This window comes from Leptonychotes weddellii, chromosome 8 (assembly GCF_054177405.1).
Source record: "Leptonychotes weddellii isolate Sample4059 chromosome 8, ASM5417740v2, whole genome shotgun sequence".
Classification (NCBI taxonomy): domain Eukaryota; kingdom Metazoa; phylum Chordata; class Mammalia; order Carnivora; family Phocidae; genus Leptonychotes; species Leptonychotes weddellii.
Genome location: NC_138376.1, coordinates 126,329,654 through 126,354,903, shown reverse-complemented (window position 1 = coordinate 126,354,903; position 25,250 = coordinate 126,329,654). Strand labels below are relative to the sequence as shown.

Here is a 25,250-nt window from a genome sequence, read left to right as displayed (position 1 = left end):
TCAGAGTTAACTTCATTCACATACTGCTTTATAAGATCTCCATGGATTCAAACAAGTCCTTAATAACTTAACCAGCCAAATTACCAGTTTGATGGCCTATGTGTAACTTTAATCTTCTTCAAGTCTGTCACTTTATGAATGTATGATAAACTTACATATTCTTAAACGATTTAATGCAGTCTATTTTACCTTTCATTCAAGACTGTGGGCTCCTTCAAGGATAGGAATTTTTTTTCATGTTCATGATCACAAGAACCATACTGAGTACCGTATCAGATGCCACACATTTGTTATCTTTATTCTTCCAAACAATTTTATGAGGTGGACCTTATAATTTAATGAACAAGGAAACAGATTCTAAAAAGTTAACGTGTTTTAAAAGCCAATGTGATAGTATGGACTATCTTTCAGCAAATATTTATTCCAGTCCCCTTCTCACTGTGGACTGAGCAGCTTGTCAATGCAGTTTCTTAATTTCAGTGCTACTGACATTAGGGGTAAGATAATCTGCCTACCTGGAGGGGCTGCCGTGTTCATTTTAAGATATTCAGCAATATCACTGGCATTCACCTCCATACTAGATGCCACCATACCTCCTCCCCTTGCAGTTTTGCCGACCCAATATATCTCCAGATATTGTCAAATTCTGAGAGGGGCAAAATCGTCCACACTTGACAATCACCGGGCTAATGGACTGTTAGCAAATAGGAGTAGAGGCCTCACACGTGCTTAAGCAATTTGGCTTGGCTCTGGTACTCCAGTGACCTGCCATGAGAAGAGCATGCTCCTAGTCGCTGCTGCCCCTTTGGACTGAGCTCAGCAAGAACACAAAGATCTAAACCCACCTGCAGCTGGCCTAGGTCAAGTTCAGCTAAGCCCAATCAGCAGAATCTCAGCCACCACAAAAACCAATACTTGTTATTTTAAGCCAGTAAGTTTCAGAGTAGCTTATTATGGAGCATTATTATGGCAATTGTTGACAAATACAGCCAAAAGGGAGTAAAGCCAAGATTCAAAACTGAGGCCTGTCTGGCTCAAAAACCCACTATCATCCAACTACGTAAAAGCGTTTTCTCAACGGAATTAATACCCCACCTCCAGGATGTGCTTGGTACACAGTAGAGATGCAATAAAAGTCTGCTTTGTTAATAAATATAAATATTGAATGTGAATTTTTAAGAAATTCAGTTCATTTTCAATATGCTACTCTTACTACCTTCCCATTACCACATCATTAAGCCACTGATTCAAAAACATTGTGAAGGACATTACACCACACCACCTCATTTCTCAAACACTAAATCTAAAATTTTCTTCTCCTGTAAGTCCCAGAGCTACACACAACCAAGTCCAAAACAGTATCTCCAAATTAACACTTTTAGAAAATAAGTTGCTATGTGCAAATGCAAAGGACAAGTTTAAATTAAAAGTTTACCAGTATCTGAAAGAGTGAGGCTTTCACATAGATATGCACAACAAATATTTGTTGTACAGCTACCATTTACCAGAAAACATTCCAGGCAATGAGAATACAAAGAGAGACAAAATCCCCACCCTCATGGACCTTGCATTCTGGTTAACACTTAGACAGTGTTATGGCATTTTCCAAGTGCTTTACGTGCATTAACTCACCTCTAACTCCTCATATACCTGTGAGAGACTTACTATCCCCTCAGAGAGGTGAGAAAATGGAGAACCATAAATGACAAGTAATTTGTCCAAAGTCACAAAGTAAGTTGGCAGAGCCAGCCAAGGGTCTGGGTTTGCGTCCGTACTTTTAACTACTATTAATATGAGCAGGGGCACCTGGGTGGCACAGTCAGTTGCGCATCCGACTCTTGGGTTTCGGCTCAGGTGGTGATCTCAGGGTCATGAGATTGAGCGAGGCATCGGACTCCACGTTCAGTGCAAGTCTGCTTGAGATTCTCTCTCCCTTTCCCCCTCCCGCCCACACTTCCCACCAGGCTCGTGTGCATGTTCTCACTCTCTCTCTAAAATAAATACAAAATAATAAAAACAGTTTTGAGTCAAACAGGATGAATTCACTCACAAAATCAAACCTATATACAAACGGTGCGGGTGGAAGAGAAGCAATACAAATTGGTCTCTAAGACACAATAAGTGAAGAAAAGCAAGAAAAGCAAGAAAAGGAAGAATGCATCTTTGTTTCACTGTGGCCAACAGCTAATTCCTAATTTTGAAATAAATCTTTTCCCATACTGCCAAAATCTGACAGACTCCCTTGTTTTACTTGAATACTATTTCATTTTTTCAAAAGGTGACATAAAGTTCCCAATACAGAGCACAATACAGTTACTACTCATTTGGTATATATTAATAACCTCAAGAAAAATAATTCTTAAATTCTTGTAACAAACATAATTAACTTTTTTCTTTTTTTTTTTTTTGAGAGAGAGAACGTGCACACATGAGGTGGGGGGAAGGAGCAAAGAGAAAGAGAGAGAGAAAGAGAATCTTAAACAGACTCCACGCCCAGCACGGAGCCCGAGGTAGGGCTCGATCCTAGGACCCTGAGATCCTGACCTGAGCCGAAATCAAGAGTCAGATGCTTAACCCACTGAGCCACCCAAGCACCTCAGTTAACTTAACTCTTACAACAGAATTCTTGTATTAAATATAACTTAAATTCCTGTAACAGTTAAAATTAAGGTATTAAAAAAACTACCTGGAGAACCACAATGGTTTTAAATCCGTATCAATCCTCTTATGAATTGTAACTAAATTTCTCATTTAAAAAGCTCTGTTAAAATAGATATTGTTGGGTGCCAAAAGTCATCCACAACTCACCCACCCACCCGCCTATTTGATAGGCCCACACCTGGACATCTAACTTTAAACCCAACACCTCTACCTCAGAACTGCTGAATCCCCGCCTGCCCAGTGGGCTCCTGCCTCAGTCTTTCTAACTCAGGAACTGGTGATTCTGCTACTCCAACTGATCAAAACCTTCGAGTTATTCCTGACTTTCCCTCACACTCTATACCCAATCTATCAGCAAACGCTACTGGCTCTAAGTTAACAATCTATGCAGGATCCAAGAATTTCTAAGTCGTCCTGTTCAAGTTTCTCTCTTCTGCCCCCTAAGTTGGTGTCCCTGTTGTCACCACTGCCCAAAGCAGCCAGAATGAATCTATTAAAAACCACTCCTTGGCTCAAAACATCTGAATGGCTTCCTACTTCACTCAGAATAGAATCTGACGTCCCTACTGGGGCTCACAGCCCCTACGTGATATGGCCCCTCTGCTAACTCTCTAATCTTGCATCTTACCACACTTCCCAAGCACACTCATGCCTCAGGCATTGCACATGCTGTTCACGCTGCCTGGAATGTTCTTCCCCCAGATAATTTTCATGCCTTCCTCCCCATCACTTCAGTCATGTCTCTGCATTCCCTCCATCTTATAAGAGATACTTTTACTATTAATACACAGTCATCGTTTACATGCTTAGCCCACCTTATTTTTTCCATAGCACTGACTACACTTAAAAGTAAATACTCATTTGTTTATTGTCCATCTCTGACACTGCAACATCTGCTCCACAAGAGCAGAGGCATTGTTTAATTCACCACTCTACCTGCCTCCTGGAACAATGCTTGGCAAAACAACCCCATTAGCCCCGCTCATTCTGATGATCAACAAATAAGAGCAGTGCTCCTCAAACTTTAACATGCATCAGAATCACCGACAGGGCTTGGAAGGCAGATTGCTAGGCCTCAGCCCTAGTTTCTGATTCAGCTAGTCTGGGGTAGGGCTTGAATATTTACAAGTTCCCAGAAGGCATGGATACTATAGCCCTGTGACCACATTCTGAGATCCACTGACCTAGACAATGTTACACCGCAAAACAGTTGTCAGCAACAGGAGCTGACCATGGCAATGAATCCCAACTGGTGGAAGAAAGACAGGAATAGAGTGCAAAGTTACCTCCTACTGGACCCACACTATGAAATATATCTCTTCTCACTTAGAGGATTATATCAAACAGGTCTTTTAAATAATGCAATAGAAGTATCACCTTCCCTGAATAGGATTTTGTCCAGAAGAATGGGGACCAGGCAGATGAAGCTATTTTCTCTAACAAGGTCTTATGATCTTACATATTCTGTGTTCATGACTAGTGCTGAAACTTTATCCTTTAGGGTTTAAACGAGCATATGAGAAGGCTGATATCCTTTAGGAGAAACTTAAACACCAAACAGCAGTAGACACCAATTGGGATAGCTGTCAAATCGTAATTTCCCATCTCTAGGAATCATTCCAAACATCGAGGATGGGACCAGAGTAATCACGTCTAGGTTATATTAGTTAACCTCCCATCTTGAGTCATGGCAGATTGGTCCAAAACACATTTTCTCTCCTAAGAATCTGAAGTTTGAAGATAAAGTCTGGGAGGCACTGAAACCAGACCATGTTAAAACCAAGGGTCTCAAAAAGAAAGTATGAATTCCTGGTGCTGAGGTTCTCAAAGCTGCCCTGGCCCTTCTCTTACAGGAGGCTTTGCAATCCAGCCATTTCCTTTAATCCTCTGATACCCAATTACTTTCCAACAAACCCTTTGCCTACATTATCCAGAACTGTTTATACATACGTGCAACCAAAAATACTTACAAAGTAAATGTATTAGCCTTAAAGAAAATTGTATTACAAATGCAACTTGTGAAATGTCAAAGCTTTTTTCCATTAATCCAACTTAAGACATTTATTTTCCATCTTTAGACAAGTAGACTGTCCATATAATCAATGAATCTTAGAGTATACATCACATTTTGACCTTACAATACCAACTCCTTCTTGCAGAATAGTTTTTGCTTTTAGAATAGTTCTCTGAAACCTAGCAAAATACCAACAGTTTGCTTTTATGTATTCAAAAGGCACTGGAGCCAATTATGTACAAATACTATGCATGTTGGAAGTACATGGTAAACAACCACAAAAAAAGGTTCTTCTATTAAGTACCTTGTATTCTGATGGAAAGAAATAAAAAAATAAATTAAAACACACCAAATAGCAAGTGCTCCTCAGAAAAATAAAGAAAATTATGTGAAACAATGAGTAACTAGATTGCTTTAGATAAAATAGTGAGGGGAGGCTTCTCCGAGTAACATTTGAGCTAAAATCTTAACCACAAAAAGAAGCCAGCCAGTGTACAGCTAACATAAATGCTCTTAGGCTGGGAATAGACCTGACTTGTTCTAACAGCCAATGTGACTACAGGGTATTGAGGAAGAGGGAAAATCACTTAAGATGAGGTCAGAGAGATAGAAAGAACCATATGACATAGCGCTTTGTAACAAACACAAAGAGTCTGGAGCTAATTATAAATTAAGTGGTATAGGACAGGGGGCTACTTGCAACAAGAGGTTTATGGAGAACAGCTGAGCAAGAAACAAGAATGAAAAAGACAAAACAAAAGAAAAAAATTATGAACAGTGGTTATCATAAAAATTTTGGAGCTGAAAGGAAGCTTAGCTGTCACCTAGTCCAACTTCTCATTTTACTGAAAGGATGACACCCAGGCTGTGGCTTCCCTGAGGTCAGATTAAAGATGAGTAGAGAACTGTATCTGGTGCTCTCTGCGACACTCAGGCCAAAGCTAAAACCAAGTCTTTACCATGTGCATTTCCAAAAGTGACAAAGCAGCAATTAAATGAAAACATATCTAAATTTTTTTTTAATTGTCCACACCAAGTTAATCATACTTCTAGTCCCTCACATGACATTTTTTTAAAGCAGCTGACAATGCTTAACTATTTATCACCAGAGGTATCCCTTCCCAAAGTATGTGAAGCAGAAAAAAAATTGAGTAAGACAACAAAACATACTTACATCTGGATATTCTTTTACAGGCACATAGAGTTTCTCTTGTAACTGAACAATAGGTCCCACAGCATCAGGCAATTCTGCACTCCTTTTCTCTGTACTGCCATTTAATGTGTCATTGTACATGTCTTTCCGTACTCTGCTAATTTCTGTTAAAAGTAAAAATTTTAAATGTGTTAGACAAAAAAATATTCTTGCTAGTCGAGGGGAAAAAAAACAGAAGGTAGGGGAGGGTTTCATCGATAAAGTGTTAAAACTCAAAGACTAAAGCATTATTAACCTAGTCTACCATTCCCTAGATTAAGTCTATGTTGAACAGGACTACAGCCTTAATTATTTTCTACCAGAAATCAAATTTATATTAACCAAATAATATATTTTATTTTTTCTAAAGATTTATTTTTTTATTTTAGAGAGTGAGCGAGTGCACTGGGGGACCGGGGGGGGGGCGGGAAGAGGGGGAGAGAGTCCCAAGCAGCCTCCGCGCTGAGCAACTAGGGGTTCGATCTCAAAACCCTGAGATCATGACCTGACCTGAAACCAACAGTTGGACGTTTAACTGACTCCATCACCCAGGCGCCCCTATATTTTATTTAAATTAACTGCAGAGCCCAAACTCTTACCCTCTATTTGATATATCTGTTATTTTACTTAATTTCTCCATGCTTAAATGAGGCCAGTCATTCCAAATAAGAGCTTTAATCAAGTAAGAATGCCTACCAGACAAAACTAATAACAATGGCTCTTTTATACTTCAGAACTAATCTGTCTGAATGAGATCTTGAACTGGATTACTTCCTTAGCTATTTTAGGTATCTCTGAAATATCCAAACAGATGTCCAATGGATAACACAGATTTTAAGTTCAGCAGAAGTCTGAGTTTGATACACAAGTATGTTAGTGAAAGCTACAGGAACAGAAAAGATGTCTTAGAGAAGACAGAGGGAGAAAGGAGGACTGAATGAATCCTAGAAAAAGCAACATTTAAGGAATAAAGCAAAGAAGATCCAAACCACGAAGAAATGAAGGTGGATAGAAGTAGGAAAAAGAGGTGTCAAAGAAGCTGAAGAATGACAGAACCAAGAATAGGGTAATCAACAGTGTCAAATACCACAAAAGTATGGTAAGGTAAAGAGCAAAAGAGGGTACCTTGGATTTAACCACTAAGCCACTGGTGATCAGAGAAGTTTCAAGGAAAAGATGGTTTACAGAGATCAAACTACATCACGTTAATGAATGAAATGAAAGAAGAAAAGTAGGTACCTAAAGTCAATGACCTTTAAAAAATTATTAGGACAGTTCCCAGGTATATAAATATACTTCTTATAAGAAAAAATATAAGAAATCCAATGAATCAAGACTTGCACAAAGAAATCAATTCTTTCAAAAATTCTTTATTAAAGCTTCCACAATGTGTTAGAGGATAGACCCCTGCCCATTAGAACCTACTGTCTAATAAGGGTTGTCATTACTAAATTAGCTGGATGCCTCTATATCTCTCTCTCCATGCTACAGATTACATCCTCCTTGGGGAAGAGGCTGTGTCCATTAGTATTTAAAAGTAAAATGCCTTTTATTTTTATAATGTATTTTGACTGCCTTCCAAACATGGAATTTCAATCTACTGCTATAAGGAACTATGAAATATAAATGCACACTTCAATTTTCTTAACTAGTTATTTATATCACTTTGCTAAATAAAACCCAACACAGCAAAAAGCCAGGATCAAAGGTGTTCTTACCCAGTTAGTCTTAAATCAGTGAAAATACTGTATTACAATACATTTTCTGCTTCAACAATGGCAACATTCATTTTGTAACACATCTTATCTCTTAAATAACAATTTGCTTGTCAAAGCTTACCAAATGTGCATCTCTGAACAGCAAATGAAAGTTTTAAAAAGTCAAAAGAAGGTACCTTGGATTTAACTACATTATAAAGGCAAGACGACTTCATTCCTTAAGTTCTTTTTAATACTAGTTTAATACTACTTAAATCTTTAATACTACTTCTTTTAATACTACTACTTTTTAATACTACTTTAATAATACTTATTAAATACTAATAATAGTATTAAAACATGCCCAATATCAAACTATTGTTTATTTTATATTAGCATGCGACAGCAATTCTCCAATCAAGTTTTCAACCACCAAATAATAATTTAAACATAAATAACTGTTTACATAATTACATAATTACAGCAAGTAATTAACCAAAGGACATTAGGGAAATTTAATTAAAATTATGCATATATCCTTTAGTCCAGGTCTCTATATAAAAGCACTTTTCAATATTAATTTATTACATTTAAATTTCCTCTTCAGAAACTGCTTAATTCTTGTTAATAATGCCGGTATAAAAATCCTGATAATAGCATAAAGGAAAACAATAGATAAAATTTGCTTATAAATATAAATGCAAACATACTAAATAAATAGGCTCCACCAGCATACCAAATGAGTAACACACGAAGGCAGTGGAATTTATACCATGAATGCAAGAGTTCAATATTAAAAAATCTGTAACCAGAGTAATACAAAAGAATAAAAAAGAAAACAACATATTTCCAGGTAAACAAGTCTGTCAAACTTAGAAAAACCAAGAGCTGTATGAAAATTCAGATGACTAAATTAAAAAATACATAAATATTACAATAATCAATGACCACATATCCACTTAGATGATAAAATAGAAGATACATTTACCATTTAAATGTATTTGTACTTCTATAAATATTAATGTGATTCTCTGATTAATAACTGAAAGTTCTGTGAGATTCTGCTAACCACTGTAGCCCCAGCTCCTAGAATAGTGCCTTGAATACAGTGGGCCCTATGGTAATACTCAGTGGACTAGGCAGATGGGTGGGTAAATGAGCTAGGTTCTAAGGCATTAAAGTTAAACAAGTCATGGTTTCAAGCTTTCAAAGAAGTTAGTCTCATATGGGATATATATAAACAGATACTCTAAAGTAGAAAAACAGTAAGAGGCATAGATTAGAGATGGTGGTAGCACAAAGCAGGACCATCAAATCGGCCACAGGTTGTTAAGGTCAAGAAAGAAGTCAAGAGGAAAGAAATTCTGACCTTTCTTTTCTAATGACAGTATGTGAGGCAAAGGTACAAACAATGTAATTATGAATTATACTTTTCTTAAGATAAAAAGTCTTTCTACCATGTTTCTTTTAGTCTCAGATACATCACTCAATAATACAAATCATAAGCAACACTGTACTGATGGGGATGAAAAGATGACCAAGTCCTAGTGCTCAAAGATCTTATAATCTTACTCATTGTGGGGGTCTAACCAGCTGAGTACTACCTGTATCAACAGCACCTTTCTAACCAGGAAATCACACTAGCACTTTTTGCTATGTTATTTACAATACTCAAGTCAAAACAAGTTCTGGGGCACCTGGCTGGCTCAGTTGATAGAACGGGCAACTCGATCTCAGGGTTTAAGTTCAAGCCCCATGCTGGGTATAAAGACTACATAAAAAATAAATCTTAAAAAAAAAGTTCTGATTCCAGTTCTAACAGTAACTGTGTGAATTTAGGTAAGTCTCTTACTTAACCTCTCTGCAACTTTACCTCATATAATTAGAGGTTTGCTTACTGAATGATTCAACTAAATCCACTGTTTTCCAACCTTAGTATGCAAGGACCCCATTTATTATCTTGTCCCCTAACCCCACATTTTAAAAAGTTTTGTCTCCAAAGCTTGTAGTATGTAAGTCCTGGCAATCAGAGGTTTTTGTTAATGTTATACCATCAAGTTGATCTAATCATGGCCAAAATATTACAGAAACATGTCATGGATATGGGTAGTGCTCTAGTTCCTTTTTAAGTGGTGGATTTACAGGTGTTCATTTATGAAACATAGAAGTGCTTCATAATTAATATATTTTATACAGCTGACCCTTGAACAACAGAGTTTGTACTACAAGGGTCCACTACATACTACTATGTAGTACATAGTTATAATGTACTACATACATTTATTTGTATGTATGTAAGATTTTGTAGTATGTAAGTCCTGGATTTTTTTTTTTTTGGTTAAATACAGTACAGTATCTTTTTTTGTTGTTAAATACAGTACGGTATTGTCAACATATTTTCTCTTCCTTAAGATTTTCTTATTAAAATGTTCTCTCTAGCTAACTTTTATTGTAAGAATACAATATATAATACATATGGCATACAAAATGTGTTAATCGACTGTTTATATTATTGGTAAGGCTTCCAGTCCACAGACTATTAGTAGTTAACGTTTTGGGGAATCAAAAGTTAAACATGGATTTTTGACCATGAGGAGCATCAGTGCCCCCGACTCCCTGCATTGTTCAAGAATCAACTGTATAAACTTTCGTTGTATCAAACATTACATGATAATGCTCAAATGTCTCATCTCCACACTACCTTCACCAATCTACAACAGTGGTTCGGAGGACTAAAAGTTCAGAACCATTTGTTTAATCACCTAGTATAAAAATTCCCACTACAATAACCCCAAAATCGCCACTGTCAAGACAACTTGTTTTAGACATCTCTGAAGTTATTAAAGTTTACAAATTTTACTGAATCAAAATCATTCCTAAAATTTCTCCCACTTCCCCCCACTCAACACTCCAAAGGTCAGAAAATAGATCCAGCGCCTTGTTCCCATGACAAAAATACTTAAAACAGTTTTAGATCTAAGTATCCTCTTCTCTGAGCTATATAATAACATGGTTTTATACCCTCTCACTTAGACACACCCCATTTATCTATGCTCCTTAAAATGGAAAGTCCTGTACCACACACATCCTTCCCTGAAAATGAGGAGAATGCAGACAGGCTGCTTACCTCCAGTCACAAACACTCCAAGTCCACAGTGTGTTTAAGAACACCTTTCTTTGATGAGCATATCACCTGACTCAAATGTTGAGTCCACCATTCCATACTTCCACATCTGTTTGTTTAGACACCAATACAATAGGTGATTTAAATTTTTTTTCCTGGCTGTTTTCTACTAGACAAATCCCTTCAGAAAGTTAATCTATCAGTTAACATCCTTTAGGGAGGGCTATTCTGAGTCAAGGATCCAACTAACTGCAATTTCATAGTGCACATATTTCTGCAGCTTGCATACTGAAATACAGGCATACCTTATCAACTATCTGATGAAATCTCAAGCCACACTAGGACCCCAACCCCCCTTTGGATCCACTAGTTTAAATAGGAAATAATCTGTTTTGGATTCTACAGGTTGTACCATCAAGTTTAGAATACAAATCTTTCAGCTTTTAGGAGTATTCACCTTTCCAGCAGTCAGGGTCCTCTCATTTTCCATGTTTTCTAGAACTGATATTTGACAATGACAGTTTAATGACATTTTTTCACATTTCCATATCTTGAAAACTACTTTTGTTTAAGACTGAAAACTTGTTCGGGGCACCTAGGTGGCTCAGTCATTAAGTGTCTGCCTTTAGCTCAGGTCATGGTCCAGGGTCCTGGGATCGAGCCCCCACATCGGGCTCCCTGCTCTGCGGGAAGCCTGCTTCTCCCTCTCCCACTCCCCCTGCTTGTGTTCCCTCTCTCACTGTGTCTCTCTCTGTCAAATAAAAAAAATCTTAAAAAAAAAAAAAAAGACTGAAAGCTTGTTTCAGTCATACTACTTACCGTCTCCTTACAGTTCTCTGCTTTAAGGATCTTGATTTTTCCCTTTTACGAACTAAAACTCAATTATCAGTCAGTAAATTCTGCTCCTAAGAGGGAAAATAGTCACTGCACAGTTCTGTTCTATGTGACCTGTTAATACTACATCACCTTTTCCCCTAATTTACCTAACTCACCAAAACCTAAAAGCTTTGCTTTAAAATCTTAACATTTCATAAGGCTCAGCTCATTTTTGCCTTTAGCTCTTTATCACCACTACTTTTATTATATCTGAATTACTTACTGTAAGTGCATCCCACCCTCTGCCCCCTTAAAATTTTGTACATTTTTTAAAAATCTGAATTACTGGATTAACTAACATATCAACCTCTCTGTGGAAAAGTAAAATATCAGAAATAAGGATAACTTGAAGAACTATTAGAGAATAGAAAAATAAAGGCTGAGAAATCTAAATTATAAAGTAGTTATTTCCCAAGACAGACAGATAATGGCTATGTATAAATTCAATACCGAAATATTGGAAGACTGGATAAAGACTAGAATATAACCCTATTTTACTTACTGGTTTAGAATTTTTTCAACAAACTTAAACTAAGAAAATAAAAATTAAGAAATGAAATATGAAAAATATTTACTGGCTCAGCAGTACACAAAAAAGCTATTAATAATATACAAATAATAAAATATAAAAATAAAATTGCATGAAAAAATTATTTTCAGGATTTTAACAATACAAATTAAAAGACAACTTTTTAAAACACTGAACACATTTTCATATAAAACGTATTTTAGGGCGCCTGGGTGGCTCAGTCGTTAAGCATCTGCCTTCGGCTCAGGTCATGATCCCAGGGTCCTGGGATCGAGTCCCCCCATCGGGCTCCCTGCTCGGCAGGAAGCCTGCTTCTCGCTCTCCCACTCCCCCTGCTTGTGTTCCTGCTCTCGCTATCTCTCTCTCTGTCAAATAAATAAATAAAATCTTTAAAAAAAAAAAAAACGTATTTTATACCCAGTGTTGTGGTAGCTAATTCCAATTGTTCAACTGGTTCGCTGCTATTATAGAACTATACATTTTATTTGGGCAGCTATTTCCTTTTTCTTTGAGCCTTACATTTAAAATCCAGCAAAAAAAATTATCATTATAAGACAGATGGACCTAAAATACAGAAAGAAATGAAAATGTTACATTGTCATTTGACCATTACTGCCTCATTTTTAAAATTAATGTTTTCCATTAATTTATTCAGTGAAATAAGAGCCACTTATTTATAAAAATATATGCTTTGATGTACCTAGTAAAAATTTTATAAGTGAAGTTAAAATGACAGCTTTCATCATTTCAGTTGGAACTTTAAATAGGCTCTATTATTTCCTCACTATCTGCTAGACACTAATGTGGCACAGGAACATAAAAAGCAAAGGAAGATTTTAGTTATTTTAGGTGTTAATTAACAAATTCCTAGTCTCTATTTACATGAAACTTACTAAATCTTAAAACAGTAATATTAGGAGTCTATTTATAACCAAACACCACGTTAAGGTGGTGGCTGTTAAGTACTTAAAGGGAAAAAAGATCTCTTTTGTAAAAAGTAACCTCTAATTCAGGGAAAGTTTTGAAGATATTTTGAGCAGACCAAAAATAACATAACTTCACTGTACTTATTTTTAAAAGCCACACCCCCAAGGTACAGAAAGAAAATAATTTAAAATGCAGGTTAATAGAGACTACACAACATTCAGTAAAATGTGTTTAGATTACTTAAATAACCAAATAAAACTGATTTAATTTTGAGAGAATTGCTTGGAAACTGGCAAAAAAAAAAAAATCAAGCTATCAATAATTCTCTAATGGAACCTGACTTGGGGGGCTAAACTCACAACTATAAGCAAAAAAAGAAAAACTACAAAATTAGATTTAACATCATAGCTCTCCTTTGAATTGCTTTGGCAATTTAATTAATAATTTTGTAAAGTTGTGGATAAATTTCACATAAAAAACATGAAACAGCAAAGGTCTTATAAAAATGTCTATCCTACTTCCATAACTGCTCTCAGCAGCAGTTTTGTATCACAGAAGGCATTTAACAGTAGCTGCACCTCCCTGGAAAAGCTCTCTCAAAGGTTATAGAAAATAATGTCTATTATATGATTGAATTTATACTAAGTACATATATTTTTTGATAGGCACATAGAGAAGTCAAAAAATATAACTATTAAGAGTAATCATCTCTGGAAGATGGATTTACAGGGACTATTTGGCTTTCACATTAGATTCACATAAGAATTTTTTTTAACTTTTGTAAAATAGTAAGGATATTTTCATTACGATGTTAGGAAGTACTTTAAGTCAAAATGTTGTATATAATATTGGATTCCCTATATAAAATTAAAAGGATTAAGTCCCAACTATAAAAATAAACTACAAAGACTTATTTTTTTAACATGAGCACCTTCCACCAGGCTAAAATACTTTATATATGAATTATTACCTGATTTTCACCATAACGTGAAGTAGATAAAATACCCACTTTATGAAAGAAACAGACAAAGGAAAAAAAAACAGTGCTCAGAAATTTAAGAATTGATCCAGTGCCACAGCAAGACCAACCAGCTTTTATTTAAAGTTTCATAAAAGACTTTCTGGAATAAGAAGCCCTTAAAACTTACTTTAGGAGACGGTAATTAGAGAATGGAAAATAGGAAAACGGAACAAACCAACTTTTAGTTTACTGCCAGCCGTGCTCTAACAAGTTCAGTCCACTGCTTTACTATTGACTGCAAAAAAGACTGCAGCCCTCCTCTTTTCATGCTAACAGAATACAGCTTCAGTGGGTGAAATCTAGGCCTAAGTGCCTGGAAAAGTGACAATCCTGAATGAATGAATGCCTGCTGCTGGCATACAAAGAAGGCAAAATAGGCCAATACAAAGAACAGAACAGAATGGGGGAAAAGCATTTTTTTTTTTTTAAGTTATTGGAATAGGCATCCTTTCTCATTTAAATTGGATTTTGTTTGGAGGTCATTTTAAACCTGTTTAGTTTTATATGTTATATGTCAAGGATTTTTTAAGAAAAATATTCCCTTCTGGTCATTTAGTTCTTTAAAATACACAGGGGAAACCAATCCTTACCTCTACATAATATCCACTGTATTAAAATTTAAATCTGAAGGTTAAGAAACCTAGTTAAGAAACACTGTTAATGAAGATCTGAAGAAGATGCAACAATAAACCAGCAGATGCTACTGGGATCCAGGTAAAAAGTAATACTTGAGAATCTAGCAATTCTTATTAATAACTCTTTTCCCAACCCTTTTAATATTTCTAGAAGAACAGAAATGAATTCATAACAATGGAAAATGGGTTCCCACATAAAGAGGTAGATGAGAGTTTTTTGGGTTTTTTTTACCATTTACTCTTATATGCCTTTTAAGTGTTTAAGCGTCTCAATACATTAACTTCTTAAAAATAAATGCTTGCCTTAAAAGATTTTACTTACGATAACAATAGTAACAGATTAATATCCATGAGACTACAATGATATAAATAATTGAATAAACAAATACAAGGAGAAGTGGCAGATCTTCCTTACAGAATTCCAATTAACATGGAAGGAAAAGGGTGCCTGGGTGGCTCAGTTGGTTAAGCGACTGCTTTCGGCTCAGGTCATGATCCTGGAGTCCCGGGATCGAGTCCCGCATCGGGCTCCCTGCTCGGCAGGGAGTCTGCTTCTCCCTCTCCCGCTCCCCCCTCTTGTGCTCTTTCTCTCTCTCACTCTCTCTCTCAAATAAATAAATAAAATCTTTAAAAAAAATAAAAAAAAAACATGGAAGGAAAAGATGGGATATAGAAAATCACCGTTAGTAAGTATTGCAGGTGAGAACCATTCAATGGGTGCTGCTAAAATTAGTGGAAAAAACATGAGAAACAGGGTTTCTGCTCAGAGTATCTCCCCATAAGTCATTTACTAATTACAAAGGAAAAAAGCAACTATCCAGTGGAGAAACCTGGCAGACTCTACCTTAACCAGGTGATCAAATACTATCGCCAATAAGATATATACCTTTAGCATGACACACTGAAAAAGGCCAGTCATTTTGTTGTTTTCTTGCCAAATATGCACAACCTCAATCTAATCATGAGAAAACATCAAACTAAAATTGAATAATATTCTACAAAATAACTGACCGTTATCTTCAAAAATACCAAGAAAAGCGTCATAAAAGAATCTGACACTGTCACAGACTGGAGGATACTACAGAGACATCACTACTAACTGCTGTGTGGGATTTTGGATTGGATCCTGTACCAGAAAAAGGACGTGAATAGGAAAATTGGTGAAGTCTGAATAAGAGCTGCAAATTAGTTAATAATATTGTATCTATGTTAATTCCCCAGTTCCCCTAATTGTACTGTGGTTATATGAGTTCTTACCATTAACCTCTGTGCTATATTTCTATTTCTGTGTAAGTCTAAATTTGCTGCAAAATAAAGTTTTTACTTTGGCCTCAGAGTTATTTATGCTCATTGAGGGGGGATAGTTATGGGAGAGAATGAAAGCCATGCAAATGTCTTACTTTTCTAGTGTTTGAAAAAATAAAATGCCTGCTTACCAATAAAACTGGGGATCTCAAAATCATTAAGAATAAGCTCTTTAATTCAAAATAACCTTTTTAGATTTTCTTCAGCAGTTACTGCTTAAAAAACGCATGTACTTTAAATTTGCCTTAAGAACATGAAGACTACAATCCATAAACTATCTTTCTATAGGAATAGAACCTTTCTTAATAACCACACGTAGTAAGGAAAAAAGCATTGGCCTTGAATTTATGCAACCTAGATTTTATTTCTGATTCCCTGCAAGATCTAGCTATGTGGCTTTGAACTTAACCCTCTGGGTCTCAGTTTTCTCCTCTGTAAAATCAGGTTAGACCAGATCAGTTCTATCAATGAGGAGTCTGGGCACCTTCGTGTTTCTTCTGAGAAGCTCATTTTGTGCCCTCTGTGTAATCAATACCCCACAGGAAAGGGCTGCATAAACTCAACAACCAATCAAGAACCACAGATCTACTCCTTCCAGAATTTACATTTCAAAATGTCCTAAACTAATGGTCACCACGATTTATTTTAAATAATATCTTTGTAAAGCACCAAATCCTCATATAACCAGGCTCTACAAATTTATTTTTGTGGGAGGTGAGAAGAGGTCCACCCCATGTATTTTATCCTCCTCAAGCTCCAAATTACTTAGGGCTTTAAAAGAAATTTGGTAAATGAGTGAAAATAAAACAGAACTCCCAAAAATTTTGAAGGAATTATGTCTGTGTAGGGGGAGGGGTGGAGGTAGGTTGCTTTTCCTAACAATTTCTTTGATTTTTTATTTTCCTTTTCAATTGTATTCCAAATTCCTCCTAAGCTCAATGGAGGAAAAACCAAAGATCAGTAATCATGCACCCCTTGTGTATCTGAACATCACCTTAATTCCACAAACTGAAGCAAATGTCAAATGACATTCACAGGTGTTACAGCAGCCCATGTACATGAGAAATCCCTCATACTAAAAAAGCTAAGGAGTTTTTTTAAGCCATAATAAACAATCTACTGTACATGATATTCCAAAGGTCCTTTACAGCAAGCATTGAGATTGAATTAAAAAACTTCCAATTTTGTTTCAAGAGCAACATATACAGTACCTTCAGATGTCAACAGAATTGATACTGAAAACACTACTTTAATATGGTATTTTAATATGATCCCCTTTAATGAAACAAAAGTTGTTTTACTTTACAAAGAACTAGATTCAGAAAATCTAAGTAATGCTGTGTATGCTACTGGCTATATTTACTACTTTTTTACTACCTCTTAAAAGTATATTTTACTATCATATAACAATATTCTTAGAATGCAATTTTAATATGAGTTTATAAAATGCAGAATACAGCACTCTTCTGAGATCATAAAAGTTTAATTTATTAGAATGGAAACTAAATGTTATCATATAAAAATATTACCAAAATAATACAAGAAAAATCCTGGTCAAGGACATTCCTGAACTCCCAAATGCCTATATCCAACTGTCTTCTAAACATGTCATCTTGACACACTTAAATCTGTCCCCAAAACTGTTCCTCCTGATCTCAAAAACTGGCAAGTCCATTCTCTCACACATCATATCCAATCCACCCGCAAATAGTTTACACACCTTTTAAAAAATATACCCAAAATCCCACTGACCCCCTTACCCACTACCACCCTAGTTCCAGCCACAATCCATTTCTCACCTAAATCACTGAAATAACATAAGTGGTCTCCCTGTTTCCACCATTCCCCCTGTCAGCCTAGTCTCTATTTTCCAGCGTTAGCCTGTTAAAATCCAAGTGACATGTCCCTCCTTTGCTCAAAACTCTCTAATTGAGTTGTTCTCACATTTTTTGGTCTCAGGACTCAACGCATAAAAAATTACTTCAAGGAGCCTTTATAAAGAGCTTGTGTTTGTGAGTTATACCTGTTAATACTTAACCAAACTACAAATCAAAACTTTAAAGTATCTAAATTACTTATGATTCACTTTAACATAATAGTAAACCCCATTACATTTTAACAAAAAACATTTTATCCAACAAAACAAAATAGTGAGGAGAGGCACTGTTTTCTATTTTTGCAAATTGCTTAAATGTCTCTCTTAATAGAGACAATGGAATTCTCATCTTTTTTCCCCCCTCATATCTTCTTCTGAATTCAATCTTTTGCAATATCACACAGCATATAGCCTCTGAAACACTCCACTATAATCTCAAGTGAGAATGAGAGTAAAAAAGTCAAATAACTTACTATTATGAAAATAGTTGGACCTCACAGACTCCTAGAAAACTGCCCAGACCACATTTCACCAATGCTCTAATGACTTACCGTTTCAATTAGTGTAAAAGCCCAGGTCCTCACAGAAGCTCCCCTTTACCCTCCCCCTCTTACCTTTCTGACCTACTCTCCTAACCAGCTTACCACATTCCCCCTCCCCCCAACCCCCATCTCTCATTCACAGCTACAGCTACAGCCACACAAGGAACTGCAGGTCCTGGCCTCACAGTTTTGCACGGACTCTTCCTTCCTCTTGGAAAGCCCCAGAGAGCAGCATGGTTCACTCCATTACCCCCTTCAAATCTCTGTTCTAACATCAATTTCTCAATGAGGCCCACCCAGATCTCCCTATTTAAAACCACAACCTGCTCCAAGCCATCCAAAACACTCCTATCTCCTTTATCCTGTTCAGTGTAGCCTCAGAACCCATATTGTCTAATATATCACAGAATGTATTTATTGCTTCTTGCCTGTCTCCTACATAAGAATGTAAACTCCGGAAAGACAGACAGCTTTGCTTTTGTCTTTTGCTATATTCCCAAGGATCTGTATCCTTGGGGAAAAAGCACCTTTTGAACAATCTTAGCAGGACAATTAGTACAAAAACATGCAAAGCTACAAAAACATGCTTGAAACTTGACTCAAGCATCAAGAGGTTATTAGCTTCATGACTTATTCCCCTTCCCATTAAAGTAACAGAAATGCACTCCTCTTCTCAAAAGGGCTTGCTGTATTTATTCAGGATTTGTGAGCATCTAACACACTTAGATAGTAACATATGTTCATTTATCAGTGTTAAATTCCTCTGGTGTGTTTTAGACCAAATGACAAGATAAAATACACAAGCATCTAAATGAATGGGCTTAGCTTTAAAAAAAAAAAACAACCCTAATCCATGAGGAAAAGACTGCCCCTTTTCAGGACTGCTCCAAAGGGGTTATAATGATTCATTCCTCTTGAGGTTTTCTTTTTTTATAACCTCTATATTTACAATCTGCAAAGTTTACAATCTGTTCAAAGTTTATTTGGTAAAGAATAAATTTTTTCCATTTTATTTCCTAAAAGTACAAACTGTTTATAAAATGGATTGGCCTGAATTATGTACAGTTGGGAGTTTCTTTTTAAGTGTCTTTAATAATCTGTAGTACAAGATATTGGTTGTTCATACATGCATTCAACAAATATGTATTGTATACCTACTATGAGCTAGGTACTGGCCAAAAGCCCTAGGGATATACTCATATGCAAAAACAGACATGGACCTTGCTCTATCACACACTAAGTGAGCAAAAATAATACCTGAAGTAGAGTACTCATCTAGGTATGACCTCAAAGAAGTACCTCAATGTATTTCATATCGCAAAATAAGAATTTTAGCTTTTACTGAACTTTTATTCCTCATTCTCATCCTGTAACAATCTAAGTAAGTCCGACAAATATTAGAAGTATTATGTTGTATTCAGTGGTTATGTGGTCTATATGGTAAGGAGAGACATTCTCAGAAGTAATTATTCAGGGAAAACGGGAGTCCTCAAATAGGAAGCTAAAATTCAGATTCAAAAAGAGCTCCTACTCCTTCTGGATTTCACATTCCAGCTCAAGACTGGTCTTCTAAGAGTAGACATGTCTGACAAAGCCCTCCTAGAAAGCAAACCAACCAGACATTCAGACAGGGCACAAGGAGGCATCTCCATAGAAGACAGTTTAAAATGAATTCCCCCTTGTAAACAAATTATCCAGCTTACTGTTACTCTGCCTCTATTTTCCTTGTTATCTAGACCTTTCCCAGGGCTGATGTAAATGCCACAGCAAGGTATTAGACTGGGAATGAAACAGAGTTGACTGGTGGTGGTAATGAGAGCACACAACGAGTGAGGAGGCAGAGCACCTCTTAAACAGAGCAATGAGATCTAACTTCTTTCTAAGCAGTGAGTGGCCCCTCAAAGTCTGCCTTGGAAGTCAACACTTCATTGTATAGCTAGACGGATTTCCTTACAGGCAAGTACTATTCTCATCTCCATTTTATAGTTAAGAGACGAAGATTTGGGCGTTAAACCCTTTGACCAAAGAGGACATAACTTGTAAGTGAAAAAGTCAGGATCCAGATTTAGGCCTCCATATCACACTGTCTCTCCAACATTACTGTCCCGTCTTGATAATGGGAAAAACAGTTAAAGAATACAATAAAAGCCATACAGAATAGAGGGGGAAAGATGAGAAGAGTATAGAAATTGGAGATATAAAGAGGGAAAAGTAGAGAGACATACACAGTAATGAAGGAAAGAAAGAACAGTATAATTCAAATTAAAACTAGAATGATAAGTCTCATTTAAGCTCTGGAGGGACTAGCCGCACATAGTTCAACAACACGGTATACATTTACTCTATCATCTATAAGGACCATCTAAGATAACTCTAGACCTAAATTTCTGAGTTTCAGAGAAAAAATTCTTTCAACTAGAATAGTATTTGTAGAGTCTCTGGCACATACTCAAACTGCAATTATTGACTGGATATATCCTATTTTTCTACGGTATCAGGCATTGTGTTTGGTGCTAGCATGACCCTGGTAGGCAACATGGTTCCTGCCAGGGCAATTCTTCTAGTAGTAAGAACTGGTGTCTATGTAAATAGATTAGAGGGCTAGAAGTGATTGACAGATGAGGCTAAGTGTCCTGGGATATAAATACCTGGACATGAACACTAGACAAAGTAATTTTTTTTAAAGAGTAAGCCAGAGTTCTATGGTTTCTTTTGATTCCACCATAGAAAAGATCATGCTAGGGAAAACTGGATTCTAGGTATGTAAACCCTCACTTTAATTATTATGAAGGAAAGGAGAATAAAATCAGAAAAAAAACATGATGTATACTTACCACTCTAATGATACCTATTTATGTTGATGGAGCTGATAAATGAAAAATGCTTAAAATATATGCATATGTCCCCCTCAAGGATTTTTTACAAACTTTAGTTTTCTGACTCCTAATCCCATTTCTACTGGACTGCTATTTTTAGTAATGCCTATAATTATCCAGGCAAATGCTTCTGTTTTTCTCACTCATGGTACTTTTTTATTTACTCAAAAACTTCCCAAAGGCAGAGGTCAATGAACAGTTGTGTATTTTAGAGTAGCCACACTAAGGTTTAAAGACATGGAAGTTACCATGCAAATTAGGTATTTGTTTCTTAAAACCAATACAAAGTTTTCCGTGGAAAGTTCGTAAAGAACAGAATTTCTAAGAACAAAAGTTCTATCTTCCACCAAGGCCTGCCTTACTAGGGGCAAGTGGAAAATTACAGATATAAACCAAAATCTAAAAGCAACCTATTTCAAACAGCACTCAAAACTCATCACACTGGAAAATAAGTGAAGTCCACTCACTAAAAATGAATTCCTCCCTAATTGTGGTTTAAAACCAAACACTACTACAAAGAGTAAGCATAGCAAGATATATGTATCATCTTTTGTTGGAGAATTTCATAGGCAACAGAAGAGTAAGATGTACATTAGCACTCCTCAGCACATTTTTTTTTAAGCAAGGAAGTGGAAAGGCCATAAAATTCTTTGAAACCAGGCCAATTCACAGGTGCCTGGAGGCATTAGTAGTAACCTGCAGTAAGAGGCACATCAGAATATCAAGACTTAACAAAAAGTGAACCCACTTTCAGAATGTCAGTATTAAATGGAACGAGCTTTGAAAGAAACTTAACATACTTCCTGCATTCTGAATATGTTGTATTTTTTTCTCTTATGAAAAGAATGACAATGTCAAATAAAGCAAGCTATTGACACAATCACCAGACCATCACCTTTCTCACAACTATAGTTACAGCTGCTCAAGAAAAACTCCAAGTCTCCAGGTCTTTGTGCAGAACTAACTTAGTAACAGTTCAAAAGTCAGAGAACATTTTACTTTTTAAAAAAATTACCAAACAGCTGACTACAAAATTATAAATAATAATCTATGACAAAGAAACAAACTGCTGAAAATGCAATCTTTGATAAAAACTATTGTAATACCTCAGTCTGCCTCCATTTCATCTATAAAATGGAATCTGTAAAGATTAAATGAGGTAATGAATATATATTTATAAAAAGTGCCTGATATATAAACTTAAGTATGTTCATATCATCACTACTGATAATTATGATATAAAATCATATATTCTGGAAATGCTGTTATCTTGACAGATGTCTGAAAGATAATAACTGCTGATTTAATGAATACCTGTTACTAAACTCTGTTCTTTTCCCAGACTCTAGAGGCATAAAAGGCACAGAGAAAAGGCATCTACCAACAAATACTCTTTGCAAATGACTTCTCACATGTAAACTCATCATACATGGCAAAGTGGAGGTAAAAAGTAAGATACAGCGTAATTTTTCCAACTCACTTTTACTAAGCACACCTCCTCAGTCAACCATGTCTTCCAGAAAACCTTACATACTACTCAAATACAAATGCCACAGTACATTTAGCTTATTAAAAATGACTGTTAAATACCTGGAGCAGATATTCTCTACAGCACTTTCCCAGAACACACTTTAAAAAGGTTAAGAGCTCTTTGAATCAGGATCTGACCTATTTTGGTTTAACCATTTTTCCAGAGTTTAAGATTACTTTAACCTCAAATGAGTAATTTGGGGGAAGAAAAACTGGGGAAACAGTTTGGCCTGTAAATATATATTTGCGTAAGTCTAATTTAATAACTTAAAATAGTTGTGACCTTTATCACAATAGATTTGGATGTGAATTTAAATATATCACAAAAAAACCCTTCTAAAAAAGTAAACTCCCACCAGTAACTATGGAATTTGAATTTAGTATCAGCTTATAAACAACTAATTATAGCCATCTTGCTACAGAAAAGTGGTAATTTTAATGAAATAAGTACTATATATACATGTGTACACACATATACTACTTTTATCAATAAAATTATATATGAATTATACACGTTATACTCATATACATGTATAACATATAAAACATTAAATATATTACTAAAATATATTAATGCTTACACATGTATACAATTCATAGATACTCCATATACCTTATTCTAACTTCATCTTGTATGTTAAAATTTTTAGTTTTTTTCCTGAAATTGAAAATGTAGCTTTCCACATATTGATTTACTGGATCAGGAACATTAGAGTTAAAATAATTATACTATATTTCTCTCATAAAGGCCTAGCTTAAGAATATTTATCTTTAGGCTCTATCTCTGAATTCTAAGCTTGCCACAGCCTACCTAAGCCAAATTGTATCAGTGATAAGAAAATAGAGGTACTGACTGACTTTTTTTTAAAGATTTTTACTTATTTGACAGAGAGAGACACAGCAAGAGAGGGAACACAAGTAGGGGGAGCGGGAGAGGGAGAAGCAGGCTTCCCGCCAAGCAAGGAGTCCGATGTGGGACTCGATCCCAGGACCCTGGGACCATGACCTGAGCCAAAGGCAGACACTTAACCACTGAGCCACCCAGGTACCCAAGATTTTATGTATTTATTTGAGGGAGAAAGAGAGAGCACGAGCAGGGAGAGGAGCAGAGCCAGAGGGACAAGCAGACTCTGGGCTAAGTGAGGAGCCCCACGCAGGGCTCGATCTCAGGACCCTGAGATCATGACCTGAGCAGAAATCAAGAGTCAGGCGCTTAAGCAACTGAGCCCACCCAGGCACCCCTAGAGGTGTTGATTTATTTTAAACTTTGTAAATGTCAGAGATGGCTAAGCATTCTAATTTATCTTCAACATCACATGGAGGCTTACTTCTCATATGGATGTATCATAATCAGTCTAGCAATTAAAGTAACTTAAATGAAAGTACTTTCAATCACAACCGGAACTTACTTCAACAAGAATACTATTTCTTGCAGGTTTTCATACATTCAGTCTCATGTGCACAACCTCAATAAACTGTTTCCTAAATACAGAGAATTTACACAACTTTTTTCTTCCTTCTATTCTTGCTTTTTCCAACCATCAAATATTAAATTCCCACATTTACTTCAAAATTAAACATTTCTATTATTCTGTACTTAAAGAGAACAGACTTACAACAGCTATACTCCTATTAAAATTTTCTAGGTAGCATGGTACATTATATAATTTATTAACCAGGGTTATGTATCCAAGTAAAATCTAATAACCTCCTAGAAGTAATCCTCAATTACCTTAGAACCCAACAGTTTCAGGACATATACTAAGAAATATTACTTTTATATTTTACATTAGCATTTTTCATTTTAAATATTTACCAACCTTCGAATAGGTCTCACATTCCAACAGTCACACATAATTCTCTTAATCTGGACACAGATATCTGTTAACAGATATAGGTACCATGGGAAGAAAGTGTACTCCAAAATGCATGGTACAGTATACCAAAATTCAGGATTAAACACTCTGAATACTGTATGTTGAATCAAGGGTTAGGTTATTCTAAGAAATGACAAGCATTAGTCACCTAGAGTAAAAACTGACAAGGCCCAGATTTCCCATAATAGAAATTCTACCACTGTGTTTAAATTTTGTAATACAAACTGTTTAAACACAATATAAACCAGTTGAGACTGACAGTTTATATGACATTCTATCAATTGAATATTACTTATAAACCCGGATATTCTGCATCCTTTAAGACTGTAGTTCATCATACAAATGGCAGAAACATAAATTACACAGCATATCACCATAAATGTAGTAAATGGATTTCAATTCATTAGGCAAATCATGTGCTGAAATATAAAAAGTCAGCAATGTTTTAGATATTGAATGAAATATAAAAATTTATGTGGTTAAGGCTTTAACGTACAAAGCGTAAGCAACTTTAAAACAGCCATCTTTAGCTCTTAAATAGAATGCTCAAGTGTCACTCATCTGAACT

The 25,250-nt window shown here is 35.8% G+C and overlaps 1 protein-coding gene across 8 annotated transcripts in view; it reads right to left on the bottom strand.

Moving 5' to 3' along the window:
* The window catches only part of QKI (QKI, KH domain containing RNA binding), a 158,047-nt gene that overhangs the window by 115,130 nt on the left and 17,667 nt on the right, over positions 1 to 25,250 (bottom strand). For all 8 annotated transcript variants that reach the window (XR_014148049.1, XM_081829285.1, XM_081829283.1 and 5 more), the window contains exon 2: positions 5,850 to 5,992. Coding sequence is in view for 7 of the 8 variants with exons in the window: in XM_081829285.1 (XP_081685411.1) it covers positions 5,850 to 5,992 (143 nt within the window). In the remaining variant the exon portion in view is untranslated. The remainder of the gene's footprint in view (positions 1 to 5,849; positions 5,993 to 25,250) is intronic.